General features: G+C 51.9%; 6 protein-coding genes across 6 annotated transcripts; 5 read left to right on the top strand and 1 right to left on the bottom strand.

The window, feature by feature from the left end:
• The first annotated feature begins 140 nt into the window (after positions 1 to 140).
• Positions 141 to 1,221, top strand: CONPUDRAFT_165865 (peptidyl-tRNA hydrolase II). The gene is made up of 5 exons (XM_007771089.1): positions 141 to 338; positions 405 to 545; positions 602 to 613; positions 690 to 921; positions 990 to 1,221. The coding sequence occupies exons 1-4, from the start codon at positions 186 to 188 to the stop codon at positions 873 to 875; spliced, it is 492 nt and encodes a 163-aa protein (XP_007769279.1). The 5' UTR covers positions 141 to 185; the 3' UTR covers positions 876 to 921; positions 990 to 1,221.
• A 1,615-nt stretch (positions 1,222 to 2,836) lies between these two features.
• CONPUDRAFT_165864 (uncharacterized protein) lies at positions 2,837 to 5,319 on the top strand. Its single transcript, XM_007771088.1, has 6 exons — positions 2,837 to 2,865; positions 2,950 to 3,102; positions 3,159 to 3,461; positions 3,521 to 4,191; positions 4,256 to 4,341; positions 4,392 to 5,319. Exons 2-6 carry the CDS (start codon positions 2,965 to 2,967, stop codon positions 5,171 to 5,173), a joined length of 1,980 nt encoding a protein of 659 aa, XP_007769278.1. The 5' UTR covers positions 2,837 to 2,865; positions 2,950 to 2,964; the 3' UTR covers positions 5,174 to 5,319.
• Positions 5,320 to 5,644: 325 nt separating this feature from the next.
• CONPUDRAFT_125025 (uncharacterized protein) lies at positions 5,645 to 7,100 on the bottom strand. Its single transcript, XM_007771087.1, has 4 exons — positions 6,479 to 7,100; positions 6,355 to 6,420; positions 5,987 to 6,295; positions 5,645 to 5,931 (listed from the first exon to the last, which is right to left on the bottom strand). The coding sequence occupies exons 1-4, from the start codon at positions 7,052 to 7,054 to the stop codon at positions 5,827 to 5,829; spliced, it is 1,056 nt and encodes a 351-aa protein (XP_007769277.1). The 5' UTR covers positions 7,055 to 7,100; the 3' UTR covers positions 5,645 to 5,826.
• Positions 7,101 to 8,398: 1,298 nt separating this feature from the next.
• On the top strand, positions 8,399 to 9,786 carry CONPUDRAFT_165862 (uncharacterized protein). Its single transcript, XM_007771086.1, has 3 exons — positions 8,399 to 8,716; positions 8,793 to 9,227; positions 9,313 to 9,786. Exons 1-3 carry the CDS (start codon positions 8,430 to 8,432, stop codon positions 9,356 to 9,358), a joined length of 768 nt encoding a protein of 255 aa, XP_007769276.1. The 5' UTR covers positions 8,399 to 8,429; the 3' UTR covers positions 9,359 to 9,786.
• A 929-nt stretch (positions 9,787 to 10,715) lies between these two features.
• CONPUDRAFT_125023 (alpha beta-hydrolase) lies at positions 10,716 to 12,085 on the top strand (the record flags this gene model as incomplete). Its single annotated transcript, XM_007771085.1, has 5 exons — positions 10,716 to 10,917; positions 10,997 to 11,065; positions 11,122 to 11,191; positions 11,262 to 11,592; positions 11,664 to 12,085. The coding sequence occupies 5 exons, from the start codon at positions 10,716 to 10,718 to the stop codon at positions 11,916 to 11,918; spliced, it is 927 nt and encodes a 308-aa protein (XP_007769275.1). The 3' UTR covers positions 11,919 to 12,085.
• A 1,838-nt stretch (positions 12,086 to 13,923) lies between these two features.
• Positions 13,924 to 15,690, top strand: CONPUDRAFT_165860 (uncharacterized protein). Its single transcript, XM_007771084.1, has 3 exons — positions 13,924 to 14,657; positions 14,739 to 15,176; positions 15,231 to 15,690. Exons 1-3 carry the CDS (start codon positions 14,422 to 14,424, stop codon positions 15,283 to 15,285), a joined length of 729 nt encoding a protein of 242 aa, XP_007769274.1. The 5' UTR covers positions 13,924 to 14,421; the 3' UTR covers positions 15,286 to 15,690.
• The last annotated feature ends 937 nt before the right edge of the window (positions 15,691 to 16,627 follow it).

Here is a 16,627-nt window from a genome sequence, read left to right as displayed (position 1 = left end):
GACGAAGAGTGACCGTGGAGCAAGATGTCGAGGAGACAAAGGTTCCCAGAGTTTCGAACTCCGAACCACCGGCGCCTATGACCAATCCCGGCGTTAATTGAGCCCCTGAGCCATGCTCCGCACTTCACTCCTTCGGCCTACGCTTGTCCGCCCCCAGCGACTTTTGACGCGCCCTAGCCACATGCATGGCCTCAGGTCCTGCAACGAATCTAGTTCCAAAAGACAACAAATCGACCGGCATCTCAGATTCCGAGTCACAGGTTCCTCGGACAGACGCGCCGCCGAAGAAGGAGAGCCCCCTTGTGATGCAGATAGTCGTCCGACGCGATCTTCTCGAGGTGCGCAGTGTTTCGGCTCGATCCATTGCCCCATAGCTCACGGATCACATCGTGCGCCCGACACAGGATTCGGAAGAGCGGAGCAAAGGATGGGGCGTGGGGCCGCTGATGGCGCAGGTAGCGCATGCCGCCACGGCTGTGATCCATGAGACGCGAGGCGACCCCAACACGCAAGCGTATCTCGCCGATCTCAAGGGCATGCATAAGGGGCGTGACTGAGTACCCCCTTTGAGTTTCTTGGACTTATGCTCTCGTTCTGACAGCTCGTTCATCAGGTAAGATTAATCATTACCTTAGCATTCACTCGACTGCTGATCATCGCTGTTCTGTCTTCATTTGTTCCGTCTTCAGGTCCCGAACGGAACCGCTCTTGTGAGGCTTTCTGAGGTTTTAACAACGGCGGGTGTACTACATCACCTCTGGGTTGAGCAACCAGAGAACGTCCCGACGTGCTTAGCGCTCGCCCCGAACCGTCGGGACAACAAGATCAAGAAAGCATTGAAGAAGGCTGATGCTGACAAACTATGGCAAGGCTGAACTGTACCACTTGATGCTGTAACGAACTATGACTTCGTGGTGGAAGGTGAGTCTCAATCAGTGTATCAGAGGGAGGGTAAGTTCACCAATGTCAACACTCCTGGTCATTTGCAGGCGCTATCCATGCCCGGCATACCGAGTATGCACAGATGTGAGCTTCTATCTAATCGCACTCCTTTGGGATGATCCACAACATATCCCTGGCTGAATCTTGGACACGGGTTGGTTTGTGCGAGCTCTTGTGTGCGCATGGTTCGTCCTAGTAAGGACTCATCATGTCACTATTTAACTTCTGGCGGGGTACTGTCGGTGTGCGTATCCGAGCAGATCATCACATATATTTGCGTCACTATGGACTTCAGTTTCATGGCTTTCGCCATTGCCAGATTCAAGTCATTCGTCTTAGATGAGTTTGTGATGACGTAGATCCACGTTCAACGGTTGTAGTACAGAAAAATGACCTCTCCGTGCTGTGGCTGCGGATAAGGCACATCCCTCGCGATGAGGTCAACTTGAGCTTGTTCCACATGCGGCGGCAGACCAGGATGAAGTCAAGTAGATGGACACATCCCCAATCGGTACTACCTCCTGAGGCTCCATACCCGCGGGAAACGGAGAGAGAACGTTCCAGGGAGGGTTGGCAGTGGCACATATAACGTTATTGACGCTGGCTTCGACATTGTTGCGACTACATTCATCCGTTTAATATTCTATGTCAAGCAGTTTGCTCACACACTTCGGAAAAAAATCAGAGCGACATGAATTACGAACCTAGTGAACTTTCAAATGGTTCAATCTAGAGAACGTTCTGCGACCAAAAGGCGTTGAGCTAATCCTCCTTAGAACGTTGCTGACGCAGCGTGATGTCAAGAGCAAGCCCTCTTGCATCATCCCGATCACGGTCTTCAATAAGGCGGAATTGATTGATGTCACCTCAATAGAATCCGTCTGCAGACGAAGATCGGGCATAGCTCCCATCCGAGGTCTGGTGCCAGACAAAAAGCCATCACATCACTCAGCACCAAAAGCACCTCAGTGGCGCTGAATGGATGAAGAACGGTCCACTCCCACGACACTCTCGTCACAAGGGTTGGGGTATGTCCTGAGTTCGTCCATCATGGATCTTGAAGAATTGCGTGTTTGCGTTGGCTGGAACTAAGAAGTACCCCATAAGTCTATCTGTTAGCGAGGCGTCCGAGAAAGCAGAAGAATTATGCTCGATTCCATGGTCTCGTTTGTGGGACGCAAATTCCAGGTATTTTGGTTGTATCGAGTCCCGAGAAACTATGTACATTCACGTGGAAATTTCCAAGGAAGTCGAGTTTATACAGCTATGCATGTATAGAATGCTATCGGTTGTCCCTTAAAATCACATACGATAGATGACCAGAGTAGCACTCATAATTATAGGTTTATAATGATTCATGGTCCATCTCTCACAACCTTTGAATCCACTAGAGGGATGTCGTGAAAAGCTGATATAGCAGTAGTTGCCAATTCGAAGCACCCAGCTCTGTTAGGAATATTGGCAAACTTCGGTAAGAATTAGATGATACGGTGGATGTAATTAGCGACTACAAGGATCCTGTTTAACCCAGTTTTGGCGCCACCCGCGGTGCTATCAGTTGGGTGCATCTCTCGCGAAAGATTTCTCATTGCGGTGCTCGGAACTAAAGTGATTTGATAATCCCGGGACATCAAGCGTGGCGTGGGGCTTCCACAGTAATCCTCGAGGAGTTATCTAACTTCACATACATCTCACTAGTACTGATGAAATGATAGTATCGTCGACAATGAGAGCAAAGCGAAGGTGCGGGCAACTTAAGCGGTACGCCAACGGTACGCGGACAGCTGCGAGGGTTTAGATATTGAAGCGCCGCTTCAACGTTTCAACTATTATTATCACGCCACCAAACCTTCATCCTCCTTCATCGGATGAACTTGAACATCCCGTTGAGCGACGAAGAGTGCATTTCTGATCCGATATCTGGTGAGCCTTCAAACCTTCATTAATAAGGGTCCAAACTCAGGTGCATTCTATATGCTTGCCTTGCAATTGCGCTCTGTGGCATAGCATTCGTCATCGCTCATGGAGTATAATTCGAGAAGAGGCATGCTCCAAACAATTTTTGCTTCCTCCGAGCCTCAGCGTTCCACCATGTTATCGGTAACTTTCAGGGAACTGAAAGAGCTTAGCATAGACAGTGAATCCGTCTACGAAGTTCTGGTGAACATGCATATCTCTGTTACCAAATGCAGCTGCTGACGACAGTGAAATGCCAGTCTGTTATTTCGGATGAAGCATTTCCATCAGAGAGCATAGCTCCAAGCTCGGCGAAATGGAGTTCATCGATCAAGGCAAGCGTAAACGCTGGCTTATTCGAGTCGTTGATGCATATAATTGCCGTACCGTGGAACGAAACCTTGGCGACCGAGTCGGGTGCTAGTCGGCTCGTGCACGGCTACATGTGTCAATGGCAGGCATGGAACATCGCAGTCCAGGTATCCAGCTCAGGAAATATCCATGAACTACGCTCTGCGCTTGATAAATTGACAAAGCTAAAAGTCGTCGATATATCTTTAAAGGTAAGTCACTTTTCGGAAATTCTCTACCTGCCAAGCTGAGCTGATCCATGCATATATAGACCCTGAGCCATCGTTTCTTGATGTTCCGTGGAGTAGCAGTTAGGATGATTAGCATGCTATGCAGCGCATCTTTACTTTCGCCGAGAATCCAGCCACAAGATGCTGGTATCCTTCTATCAGCTTTATGCACGTTGGCGCTACAAGATTCGGAGGCAACATTGGATCTACTAATTGATCCTAGGACGGAATGGCAGTGGCGACTGGCTAGACTATATCCCGAAGATCCCTGGAGCAAGAATCGCGAATCGCGCCGTCTTATGGCAAGACGCATCTTCGGAGAGATACGATCAAACTCCATGGATGCCGCACGCGTTATTCTCGCTATGAACCCGAATTCGTCCCCAAGGACTCGCCTTGAAATTATCAGACATTCTCCAGCTCTTTTTGACTTGCTACTTGATTGCTGCATTCTAGAGCGCCTTCATGGCTACCCAGACGGAGCCACGGCATCCTTGGCATGCGCAGCTCTATGCGATTTTTTTCGGTGGCCATCTGACGCAATTCCTGGGGTCCCGCATCCAGCGGAGCTGAAAGCGCTTGGTGTAAAGGACGCAAAAGCGATGGGCCAGTATACGCAAGTGTTTGTCTCGCAGCCCGACTGGACGGACAGACTCACTCAGGTCTGGATAAACTCTGTACCTGACCCTAAAGAGACTGAGAAGTGGACGCGGTGAGCGATAGTATCGATGCCTCCATATTCCTATGTGTTATACTGAGACTCGTTTCCACTACAGTAGTTTTCATGCTGCTAGAGCACTCTATGGAAAATCGCGGGCCCCGTTCACACAAGATTTGCGTGAGAGTTTTTCTCAGACAGCCGGTAGGTGGCTCATATTAGCTGTGGTCCAACCTCGCTAAATCAACGCAAAGGCCACTGTCGCATTTGTATCCTTCGAATCATCGCGATGCTCACATACAACGCCGATGCAGCTGGGCTTAAGAACAGCGACATTTACTCGCTATTAGCAATCGCATACCAGGGCAGCTTGAAGATTGGCAAAGAGCCTCATCGCAGCGGAGATATCCGCGAATGGCCAGCATGGGTGGAGCTTCAAGACAAAAACGACAAATATATTGCCCCTTTTCACGTATCTCCGGAGCGCGTTTTAGGACCAATAGCCTTTGCCCGCCTTTTAGTGGTGTTGGCGCAGAGGAATGCCTTGAACGGCATCCAGTTCCTGCAAAAGACCCCCGATGGCATTTCGTCCACATCTCTTTCTCAGATCCAGCAAATGACGCATCCGGACGTCATCAGACGGTTTCTCAAGATATCTGTCGGTCGTATCCGTAGCCGTCTCGACGAGGCCTACGAGTGGAGAGACAATGGCGTGGGTGGCGCTCCTGCGATAACACTTGCCAATCTTGCTTTTTCCGACGCTGCTGAGCTCGCAGCGGCCCTGGTGATCTTCGATGATATCACAGGCGGCGCATACGCCCAGGCTGCACCCCGAGTCCGGTACTTGCTCGCGGCGTGCCTGGGTCATGCTTCTCATACGGCGTTGGAGCTGAAGCAGTATCAGCGCGCGTACTTCTGTTCACTGGCAGCCCTCAGTATTAACGAGAAGAGTGCTCGTGCAGAACAGATTCCAAACGAAAGAGTCAAGTTTTACACCAGAACGCTCCAGGAAGCCAAGAAAGCGCTTGGGCTGTGACGTTATCGATGTTCACCTCGTGTAAGTAACTGTACGTACAGCGCTGCAAACTTGGGGTCCCATTATACCCTGTACCAATTATGTAATGTAATGTGGGCATGACACCTATAGATACTCCATTTGCACAATATTCACCTTGCTTGCTGCGTCGACATCATGAGCTGACGGTAGCCTCTGACTTCCCACAATGTAAACGTGCCATGAGACCTAATATAATACGTCTCGGCCTGGGCAGTGACAAATGGTTGCAGCTTACGAAGAACGTCGATTACACTTTGATTCGTATCGTATTTCAAAGGCTCTATTACAAGGGGTATGAAATACTACACCACTTCAGCGAGCGTGTATGAGTGATGGCTACAAAGATTACGTGCTGTGCCTTTACAGCTTCGTACTAGGTATGCTACGTTTCCTAAACTGATGATGATACACATGTCCGTTGGTTCGTTCGATAACAGCGGGAGGGAGCGACGGGGTAGGGGAAAGAGTTATGAGGTACGCGAGGGAAAGGAAACCGGTGGTCTATGTGGTGCTTTCGTGTATGGGCGTTCGTGTAGACGTGTGTAGTGGACGAGTCGCCCGGGAGGAATTGAATAGTGCGGGGATATATTCGTCTAGCACGTGCGCGCTGATGTGGAGGTATACTCAAACCACTATCGGCGAAGGAGCTTGACGAGCGTCTCGATGCCGTCGAGACCGAAACCATCCTCGCTCGAGTAACACACGAACATTGGTTCACGCTTTGAGTCGAACTTGCTCTGCGGTATGGGTTAGTAACTTCGCGATTCGAAACTATCCAAATAAAAGGCTTACCCTGAAGTCACCGCGGTTCAAGAGACCGGCGCTGCTCGAGACGTTGCTGTACGTCTTGTTCAGCCACGTGAACCTCCAGCCGGAGATGTTCTTCGTTGGCTTGAGATCGCCCGCGGCGGAGATGGAGAACGTGACGGAGATGTCGCCGACGCTGGGGTGGTCCTCTCCATCGGAGCGCTCGTTACGGAGGTCGGTGAGGGCCTGGTGGATAAGCTGCTCCGAGGTGCCCTTGGGCGCCTTGGGGAAGTGGACGGCGTTCTTGATGACGTACTGATCTCGGACGGGGGAGATGATGATGATACCGACAGCCTATAAAAGTGAGATTTTCTGTGAGTATCGGTTGATAGATAGCGAGAGATGAGCCGTACCTTGCCCTCGTGACGGGCGAGCCAATAGCGGCGGTGCTCGAAGTCCAGCCATGGCAGAAAATCGGTCTAATGTGAAGGTTGGTCAAATTGAGTGGAGTAGGCGAGACTAAGTGAGGTCACTTACGGCGGCAAGCTGGATACCCGAACGGCTCTTTTTCCACGCAGCAACGCCGTCGTCAATCTCTTTCTTGACATCGTCTGTCCAAGCGTCTCCTGTTATCTCCTCCACTTTGAGATCAGCCTTGTCGGCACGACGCAGGTTCTTCTTCATATCCTTGACCATACCCGCGTTGCCGTCATCGGACGTCACAGCCTCCTCGTGGGTGAGCTCGTAGACGTGTTCGGGGTCAACGACGTCCTCGTTGATGCATGAGACAGTCGCCCAGCCCATGCTCGCGAGTATACTCTCAACCTCGCTGTTGACGCAGGAGAAAACAGGCTTGGAATTCCTGGACGTGACCCACGCGATGAACGCCTCGAGCGTAGGCTTGAGCGCGGCGACGTCAGAGACGATTGGGTTGCCCCAGGCGAAGACATAATTATTGGCCTCGAGGTAGCCTTGAACGGGAGGGAAAGACGATTGCTTGATCGGCTCTGAGGCTGAGGGACGCCAGATGCGGTAGTGGTCGGTCTCGAGCCAGGCGGTGGCGGAAGAATGGCCGTGCTTGGCGACGATATCCGCGAGTTCGGCCCCGTCCATCTTACCATCAGCGGATGGCGGGATATTGGGGACACTATCAGTGAGCTCAAAGTTGGATCCGGTGCTCTCGTTCATCTGTGGGCTCGATAGATCTGACGTGCTCGAGCTGTTTTCGACCACTTCGTCGCCATTCTGGTGGTGCTTCTTCGAGTTGGGCTTGAGGGTGCGTATCAAACGTTGCATAGTGGATGAAGGGAGAAGGGAGTTGTATGGCGTTGACGTTGAACAAAGGATAGGGTTGCTGGAGAAAGGTTGAAAACCGACTTTGGAGACGACGAGCTTCCGTTTTAACATATAGGAGTCATCGACTGACGTCAGACAGATGTTCAAATTAGGCCAGGACCCACCCATGACGTGGTGACATCACGTGATCGCGACAGGATTGAATGGGCTTGGCAGGTCGTGTCGCGGCGCAGGAAACTCCCGGAGGGAAACACGTCGGTGAAGATTGACGAGAATATGAGGTCAGTGGATACATCCGCACCTATGCTGCACCGTTGGCCGAGAGAGCGCGGACTATGCCTCGGGACGATGCGACTATTTGGCGACTATGGGGCCATAGGCCGTAGCATACGACATAGTGCTCATGCGTCACGGTAACACTGCGGCCGGAGTCCCCCACCAATGCGCAGCCTTCCAATATCCAATGCCTGGTCGCAGGTTACTCCAGCTCCGGGAGGACTCTGGATTGTGCTAGAACATACCTCGAGGACCGGCCCTTCTTTAGACGAAGGTTACGCGCGGTGGGGCCTGTGCCGTGCTGAGTTTTGACTGAGAAGTGTACGCAAGAATGAGAACGAACAAACATCTCTCTAGGGTGCACGACGTGTTTTGCAGATGGCATGAATGTAAGGAGATTGAATGAGATTCGCAACGCACTGGGGGCATTGGTAGATGTTTCCAGGGAAAACTTGTGCGAAATATCCAAAATGTTCTGCTCGAAAGTACATATGTAGAAGATGACCTGCCCAATTAGAAGATTTACCCCGGAATATTTCGAGTTTTTCTACAGAAACAAGGGCAATTGCCCCCAATGCGCGCACACGGAGCTCTGGACCGGCGAGCGTTTGAAGTATGTGCAGTGTGTACCGCATTGCAATCCTTGCCTGTTATCGTCCTGACACTCTACGAATACGAATCCACTTGAGTCCTCTTCTTTGCAACTCTTTCAGTCAAATCTACTATAGGCTCGTGAACTGATGGTTTCGGAACAATCAAGGAACAATCCATGCGTTTTCTGCTATGCCGCGAGTCTGCCGGTCCCTGGGTCAGCGAACCAATGGACCCTTTAGCGTCAAGTGGTCCCGCGCCTCGGTTCTTGGAGCTCCTTGACCTCACCTAGGTCCCGCCAGGCCACGCTCACAGACGCTCGACGATGGCCCCCACGTTCTTCAGCAGGTTCAAGTCATCCCGGGCAAGTACCACTCCAGCAGCGAGCAAGGCGAAGACGCAGACGATCGTCCATCGCGAGCACCGGTTCATCGCTGCCATCGTGTTCTTCCTCATCTTTGCGTTCTTCCTCCTACTCCTCCTCGTCTCCCTCTCCTCTTCCATCATAAAACGCATCTTCGTCTTCGAGGTCTATGCAGTCGAATCAAATGACCCCAGCGTAGGCCTGAGCAGCGTCACACGCTTTGGCATGTGGGGTGTCTGCGCCTCCGCGTGCGTCCTCCCTCCTTGCATATATGCGTCTCGACTGAAGCAGGGAAGCTTACCATTCTACACTATGCTCATATAGTCCAAACATAACTATCTGCAACGGCCCTTCGCTAGGGTATGAGATTCCCTACGATGTCCTGACCAACATGGGGATCAACGACGGTCTCGGACCGCACGCGCTCAGAGTCCTCCAGTCCCTGCTCATTTTCCACGTCGCCTGCGCCGCCTTCTCCTTCATCCTCCTCTTCATGGTGCCCTTCCTGCACATCCAGCCCATCGCTGTCGGTGCCTTCTTCCTCGCCCTCATCACCGCGCTCCTCGGCACCGCGGCGCTCGCGGCGGACATCGCATTCACCCTGTTCGTCAAGACGAACATTGGCCCGCTTACGCCGGAACTGGCGTTCAAGGTCGACTTTGGGAATGCGACGTGGATGGTCCTCGCAGGCGACTTTTTGATATGGGGCGCGGTGATAGTTCTGATGGCGAGGATGTTCTTTTGTTTTGGAATCAGACAGTGAGTGCCTCCGCGTGTCTTGTTATCCCCCCTGCACCTACGGGGAGACTTCTGGGCTCGCTCGCTCATTGATGTTATTCTACAGACCAAGGAAGAAAACTATCGATGTAGAAAAGCCCGCGTTGAGCTGAATGCGCTGGTGCTGCAATATACCAAATCCACGATGTACTGACTGCTGGGCCTATGTTTCGCCTTCCATCTGATTCCTGATCCATCTTACCCTTGCGTCATCTAGCTGAGCACTCGATACCGGACAGTGTAAAACCATACCATGCTTAATTACATACCGTCAGTGCTACCTTTGCTCAGGGCCAAAGAGGAGGAGACACTGAGTGCATGTATGCATGCATGCTCCGCGTCGAGGTCTTGCAATGTGGACAGCGCGGGGTCATTGGTTCACCTTTCCGAGTCGTTGTCCACCAATTCACCCATAGTTTTGGTGTCGCACGTTCTGCTGATAACTCCGGCTCCGGTGTTAGATATCAGCTTCCCGACGTAATCACGCTCTTCTTCGCGCTCAGGTGTTTTGGCCACAGGACCACGCTAGATGCCCTGACTTATATATAGGGGGAGCCCGAAGTGCCTTTCATTGACCAGTGAGCCAGTGAGCCACGCGGAACACGGCGTCATTGGAGGCCATTCTCAGCTTGCGTAGTGCGGAGGTACGTCTCCTGGGTGCTTCTTTGGCACGACGATCTGCAGCTAATTGTATTTCGTTCCTTGTTCTACCTTCTTCTACGCTCACGCACGCATGGCACATCTGCGGGACCCTCTGGTGATTGGCTCCTTTTCTTCAGGAACCTAAACATGCGCTAGAGCGCGATTGGACGCGGAGGCATCAGGACCACGGGACGTTACTTTGCCACACTAGTGCCACACTCGTATTCCCCGCATTTCATTATCGTGAGTTGGATGTATGCACCCCGCCTTGCAATGGATCCGTGTCCCCATGTAATTTTCTGAGACTTGTCCCAGCCACGCCGCGGAAGCTGTCGGCGACGCGCGGCATCCCGACAAATCTCCCCGTGTTCCGTTCCTGGTCCCATCGGTCCTGATGGACAAGATTTTCGATGCCACCTGGCGGGGCATTTCCTGTCCACTCAGCATTCTCCAGACCCAAGAATAGGCCAAGAGTCTCCAAGACTGGCCAAGAGCCCTGGGGTTGACGGTTGGCCACAAGGCCCTATAGTCCCGTGTCCGTGTGCTCGCGTGCTCGCGCTCAGGCGCTCAGGGACCATGGCATACAACTGCGGGAACCGTTGTGCCGCGTCGACGGGCAACATCATCACCTATCATCACCCAGCATCAGCCCTTGTTCAGGCTCTTTGTCCCGTCTGCGGCATGGTCACTTGATGGGATGTACCTTCCTGTCGAGCGTATAAAACGCGGGGGAGTGCGGGGCACAGTGGTCCTGTCAGGCTTCCCCCCGCTGGCTTCCCCGCACCCGCGCCAATACCCGTCGTGCCCCGGCAGCTCAACCTAAGAGTCATGCGTGCCTCCACCAGCTTTGCCCTCGCCCTTGCCAGCGCTGTCCTCCGCGGCGCGCACGCGTCGCCCACGCCCGTCGAAACCTGGGTGAACACGGTAACCCAGGTCTCGGCGAGCGACCTCTCTGCCTGGGCACCATACACCCAGTTCGCGCGGGCGGCATACTGCGACCCCAGCAAGATCCAGGGATGGAACTGTGGAGGTACGCCGGTTGCCCAGCCAATCGCTGCGTAGGCGCTAAGGTTTTGTACAAATGCTAATCTTTCCCTTTTTACCCACAGAGGCTTGTGATGCTGTGCCTGGTTTCACGGCGACGCTTACGGGTGGCGATGGTGACAGCGTCCAATATTGTATGTCTATTTTCTCATTGATGAGACGCTGGTTACATCCTGATTTCGTATTACAGATTTCGTCGGGTATTGGCCCTCCCAAAATTCCGTTGTCGTCGCGCACCAGGGCACTGACCCGACCCAATTGTGCGTTTCTCTTCGATTTCATCTGCATGAACGTGTTCGTTCACAAGCTCACTGTCTCTGGCGCATACAGCGAGTCGGATCTGACCGACGCCGACATCGCACAAGAGAACCTAGACGCAACCCTCTTCCCGGGCGTACCGGACGATGTCTGGGTGCACAAGGGCTTCGCGGACGAGCACGCCAAGACCGCGGCGCCGATCCTGAAGGAGGTCAATAGTCTCATCTCGCAGTACGGCGCGACCCAGGTCGTCCTCGTCGGTCACTCGCTCGGCGGCGCGCTCTCTGAGCTCGAGTCGCTCTACATGCGGCTCAACCTCCCGGCGAGCATCCACGTCAAGGGCCAGACGTACGGCACGCCGCGCGTCGGCGATCCCAATTACGCGGCGTACTTTGATAGCCAGGTCAGTGCATCCCGTCCGAGTGGTGAAGCTTTTGAGGCCCCATATCTTGATGCTGATCCGTCTATCTATAGGTCTCAGACTTTGTCCGCATCAACAACGAGTTGGACCCCATCCCGATCTTGCCTGGTCGCTTCTTGGGGTTCTCGCACGTCCAGGGCGAGATCCACATCGAGTCTACGAGCGACGCGTACAAGTGTCCCGGTGACGACGACGCGACCGACTCGCAGTGCACGATCAGCACAGTTCCCAATATCTTTGAGAGCGACCTCCTCGACCACCTTGGTCCGTACCAGGGCATCTACATCGGCACCATCTACTGCACGTAGATGTCGATGGCAAACTGGGACTTTTTTGCTTGTATATTTGCTATTTTTATTACGGGTTGGTTTCCATGCATGGGATCGAATTGGTTTGCAAATATTGGATGTACATTAACTATACCTTGCTGCTCATATAACGCTTCATACTCTGGGATACTCCCGGATTGCGCCGCATTGCCTTTGCTCGATCTCTTTCACGACAAGCAAGTTAGTGCTTCTGGACGAACCAAGAAAAGCAAAGGTCAGTTCTTTCTTTGATAACCGAAATTTTCACGGCTATCTACTTAGTATGCTTGGTAAGCCAATCTAATCTTACACGACCTTGATTCTATTTGACTCTATGCCACTTCACCTAGAAGCTGGACTAGGTAAGGTAGGCCGCACTCATAACCAACATCATCACGTGCTGTTCACGTGGGCTGTTTTGGCAGGGATTCTGAAGGGATTCGCTGCCCCGCCCGCCAAATTTGCGTCACATGTTTGGCACGTGATGATGTTGGTTATGAGTGCGGCCTACCTTAGCTAGAAAAAGCTAGCAGAAGTCTAATACTATGATTTCATACTTGAGCCCTTCCATCCTCTTTTCCTTTCATGTCTCCCACGTGCCTTCATGAAGGCAAATTCTCCCGTTCACGAGTATTATTAAGCCTGGTTCGCCTCTTCGTTATTGCGCACAATTGTTTGAGCCGGGGCGTCAGTCCGTGGCTCATCAAAATCTAGAATAACAAATCGGGGCCGGACAGAGTCACGCCACAGCGCGAGGATCGCTGATGGGCCGATGACCATATCCAACTCGGACCACTGTACCGCAACATCGTCCTCGGTATGGATGAAGGAATGCACGTAAACCTCTTTGAGGTTAATCTGCGCAGTATCTGAAAACCTCGATATCATCCTTCGAATATTCTTCAGCTTCCTTCAACTACGCTCCTCGAGTAAAGATTTGTCTCATAGTTTCACATGTGTACTGTCCGTTTCTTCTCGATATATGATGGCCCCCATGTATCCATCACAGCCGACGATTTCAGTGACTTCAACCCAGCTAAACACACTATATCCTTCCATCGCTACGTACGAATAAGAAGTTTTGGGTCCTCGACATCAAGTAAATACAGGTCTCTGTAAAGGTCAGTGTCGTATTGACGCGAGATGATCCGACCGTTGGCAATCCGATGACTATTTTCGCTCTGATATTGGTATCGCCGCGTTCGATTCTAGCCATGGTAGAGACCGCATGTCGATCATCGATCAACCACTGAGCTGCGAGTCATAGCGGCTTCCAGTACCTGACGGGATTGAGAGGAACGCGGGCCGAATGGGCGTGCCAGAGAGCTCGACGCGAACGTCGAAGGGCAGTTCTTTCAGCCCCATCCAATCAACTGGTAAGCACGAAAGGAAACTAGGTGTCAGCAAGCACCGCTCAGATGGACGTGTCGTCGACGTGTCACTTTCAGAAACGGTGAGGTGCCAGTCTGGTGCCAGTGCCAGTTGTACTATTGAATCAACAAGGGTGCTATAACGCCAGAACAGGCCGGTATAAACTTAGCCAAGTGGGTCTTCGTATAACTTGTGCTTGTGAGCGAAAAGCGTAGTGTTACCAGCGCAATAGGAGGCCTGTCCACAGACGATGACAAAAACGGATCACGATTGGGGGCCAAGATATATGCAGGTGGATTAGTAAGCAAATCATTCGCAATTTGCGTGGTGTCTTAAACCTAAAATCTACCTTGACTCATGCATTCATGGACCGCCTACACTACGCTTACTCGTCACTTCATAGGAAAACAGCAAGAAAGCGGAGCATCTGTTACCTCTCGGGGTTTATTATGACCTTGAGCTTCCTGACTCCCCATAAAATTTCCGCTGCTTCTGGATACAAGTGCGTCTTTTCGGACCTTGTGCGTCCGATTGCCAGCACATGGCAACCGCGCTGGCTCATTTTTCACAGGGTTGCTGCACTCTGTCTCTGGAGCTTTCTTCCCCAGCGCCTTTGCCTTCAGGATGTACCTAAAAAGCACACTACTTACTCCACTGTTGACTAGGGTGCATCCTCCACCTGATCGCTACTCTGCAGCGCTTGATAACACCTGATAAACCTTGGTGGCGCTCTCAGCCGCCTGTGGAGACGCACGTTGATGGCAGCCTATAAACCCCATCCGCTATAAACAGATCAGTTGGCACGGTCAGATGCCAGCACCTTGCTCGCTTCAGCTTAACTTGTCTTCTCGTGAGCTCGTGGCAGCCTGCCACTGCGAATCACGGTCCAGCGCGTTCGTTTTCGTCGCTAGCCATGAGAATTCGTATGGGAATGGTATATACGGCGACCATGCTTCCAAAACATGCTGAGACACCTTGGCTTCTGGTGTCCATCTCTCCTTCTTCCTTGCTTGAGGTTCTGCGCTCTTGAATCCACTCGACGAGCACTCAAGCCTACTCAAGCAGTCAAGACGCTTGAGGAGACGAAACATCAAAGACAACGTTGGACAAGCGTAAACGAACCATATCAGCCATGTCTCCTTCCTGGATACGCAAATGCCCACGACCATTGCAGGAACACGTTGCCATCTCACTCTGTAACCTGATCATCTACTTGTCCTCTTTCCTCCTCTTTCTCCTCGTCGGTCTCTCCCTGCCGATCATCAAGAGCATCTACATCATCGATGTCGCCGCATATCACTCGGTCGATCCCATCTCGGACGCCGCGACGGAGTTACGATTCGGCGTGTGGGGAGCTTGTGCGTATAGGTATGTGATATTCGCTGCTTTCCCATGTGCTCTCAGGAGCTGCTGAGGCTGACTCCACAATCTATTCTTCGCCTATCGCAGCCCACTGAACACATCTCAGTGCATCGGCCCGCAACTGGGGTACACTGTTCCATCGTACATTCTTACCGACGCCGGCATAGCCACGAAGACCGCAGATCTTGCGCTTGGCGGATTGCTTGTTCTCCTCGTCCTGCACCTCGTCTGTGCAGCACTGTCAACTGTCGTCTTCGGTCTCTCGCTCTTCCTTCACGACCATGACGTCGCCCTCGCTGCACTCATCATCGCTGCTGTATGCGCGGCGCTCGGCACGGTCGTGTTCGCGGCCGATCTTGCTATCGTTTTGGTAGTAAAGTCCAAGATCAACACGCTATTCTCCGGAGCGACATTCACGGTCAACTTTGGAAACGCGGTGTGGATGATCCTCGCCGCAGTGGTGGCCACGTGGATTGCAGTGGGGTTACTGTCGGCTCGTGTGTGTTATTGCTGTGGAGTTAGGAGGTACGTTGGTTCATACATGCTTTGGTTCCACCAACATCATTTACGTATTCGCAGGCCGGCAAAGACCGCTACGGACTCAGAGAAATCATCGGAGGTTCACTCGGAGTAGAGGGTTGCCTACTTGCATACACGACATTCATGACTTCACGATAATCACGACTGCGATGACGTTTGAGAATTGTAGCTATATCTTGCTCACGCTTTCAGTGCCAGTGAGTCACGAAAACTGCCACCGACGCATATTATTTTCTTGACTTTTCATGCTGAAGGAAGTCCTTGATTCCGACAGTGCCAGCGTCACTTTGTGCTGTGTACATGGTGGTAAATTTCGTGGACGTGCCGCCTTGTCGTTAGCCGCGCAATAATCGGCGTATTGGCTAGAGTGCACGTTATTGATCTATGAAGTCCTGGGGCTTCACGTTCTCATTATTAAAGGAATGAACATAGCCTTGCGCACGGTAACCTCTCCGGTGTACCGCCTACGTAGTCTTTCGATAATAAAATTCAGTGCTCTTAAGTGTAGGCATCTTGAATGTTTTGACAAGGAAGACATTTGCGCTTCGATAGTAGAAGTGCCTATAACCATACACGAAGGAAGATCACCGGTGAACAACCACATCCGGTGCGAAGCATGAGCTTCATGTTCGTGGAAGCGAACGTTCTCTGTCTGTTTGTTTCTCCTCTTTTTATGTATTCTGTAAAATATGTGTATTGAAACCTTCGAGGCCCTAGAAGAAATACTATACATCATATATGGCAGGAAGAATTATGCAGTCTTTGACGGCAAGATTCAATTCGCTGCGTGCCTCCACACATTCAGTGATATATGATATATGACTTCAAAAGCATTTTAAACGTGTTACACGGGATAGAAATACGAAAATAAAAACCCTGCAACATTTCTCTCGCAAACCATATTCCCCGCTAATATAAAATGCAAACCAGTGGTACATATACAGCACTACCAGTTGTCGTCTGGCAGAAAAAATAAAGACTGATAAAAATCATTCCTCTGAGCTTAAAGAGCACGAGAAGCTCTCCTGAATGGGGCTGGGCTCTCGCCTCGGCGGCGGAATGGATCTGAGACAGTGGTGAGTATGAGAGCAGCCAAGTGAGGAGAGAAGAGTCACCAGTCGTGTTCGAATTGGTGGGGAAACGTATAGAGACGGGGAGGGAGTCGCTTCTCTTACCCCCGCCCCTGGGCCCAGTTGCAATACCATCGACTGGCAAAGGAGCCGAGAAAGTGGCTCTCAAGCTCTTAATGACCTCTTGCATATCAACCTTTTCAATATTGGACTCGTCGATATCTGACACGCTCCCGTCAGACGATGCCGGTACAGGACATGGGAACCGGTCTTGGCATGATATCGGCGAGAAAAGCGAACTCGGCGATTCAAGCTGGCTTTGTTCCGCTTCTTGCCGAGTATCTTTGATAAAGTCTGCGAGCTTAG

This window comes from Coniophora puteana (genome assembly GCF_000271625.1).
Source record: "Coniophora puteana RWD-64-598 SS2 unplaced genomic scaffold CONPUscaffold_7, whole genome shotgun sequence".
Lineage (NCBI taxonomy): Eukaryota > Fungi > Basidiomycota > Agaricomycetes > Boletales > Coniophoraceae > Coniophora > Coniophora puteana.
This window is presented reverse-complemented; position numbering and strand designations above follow the sequence as displayed.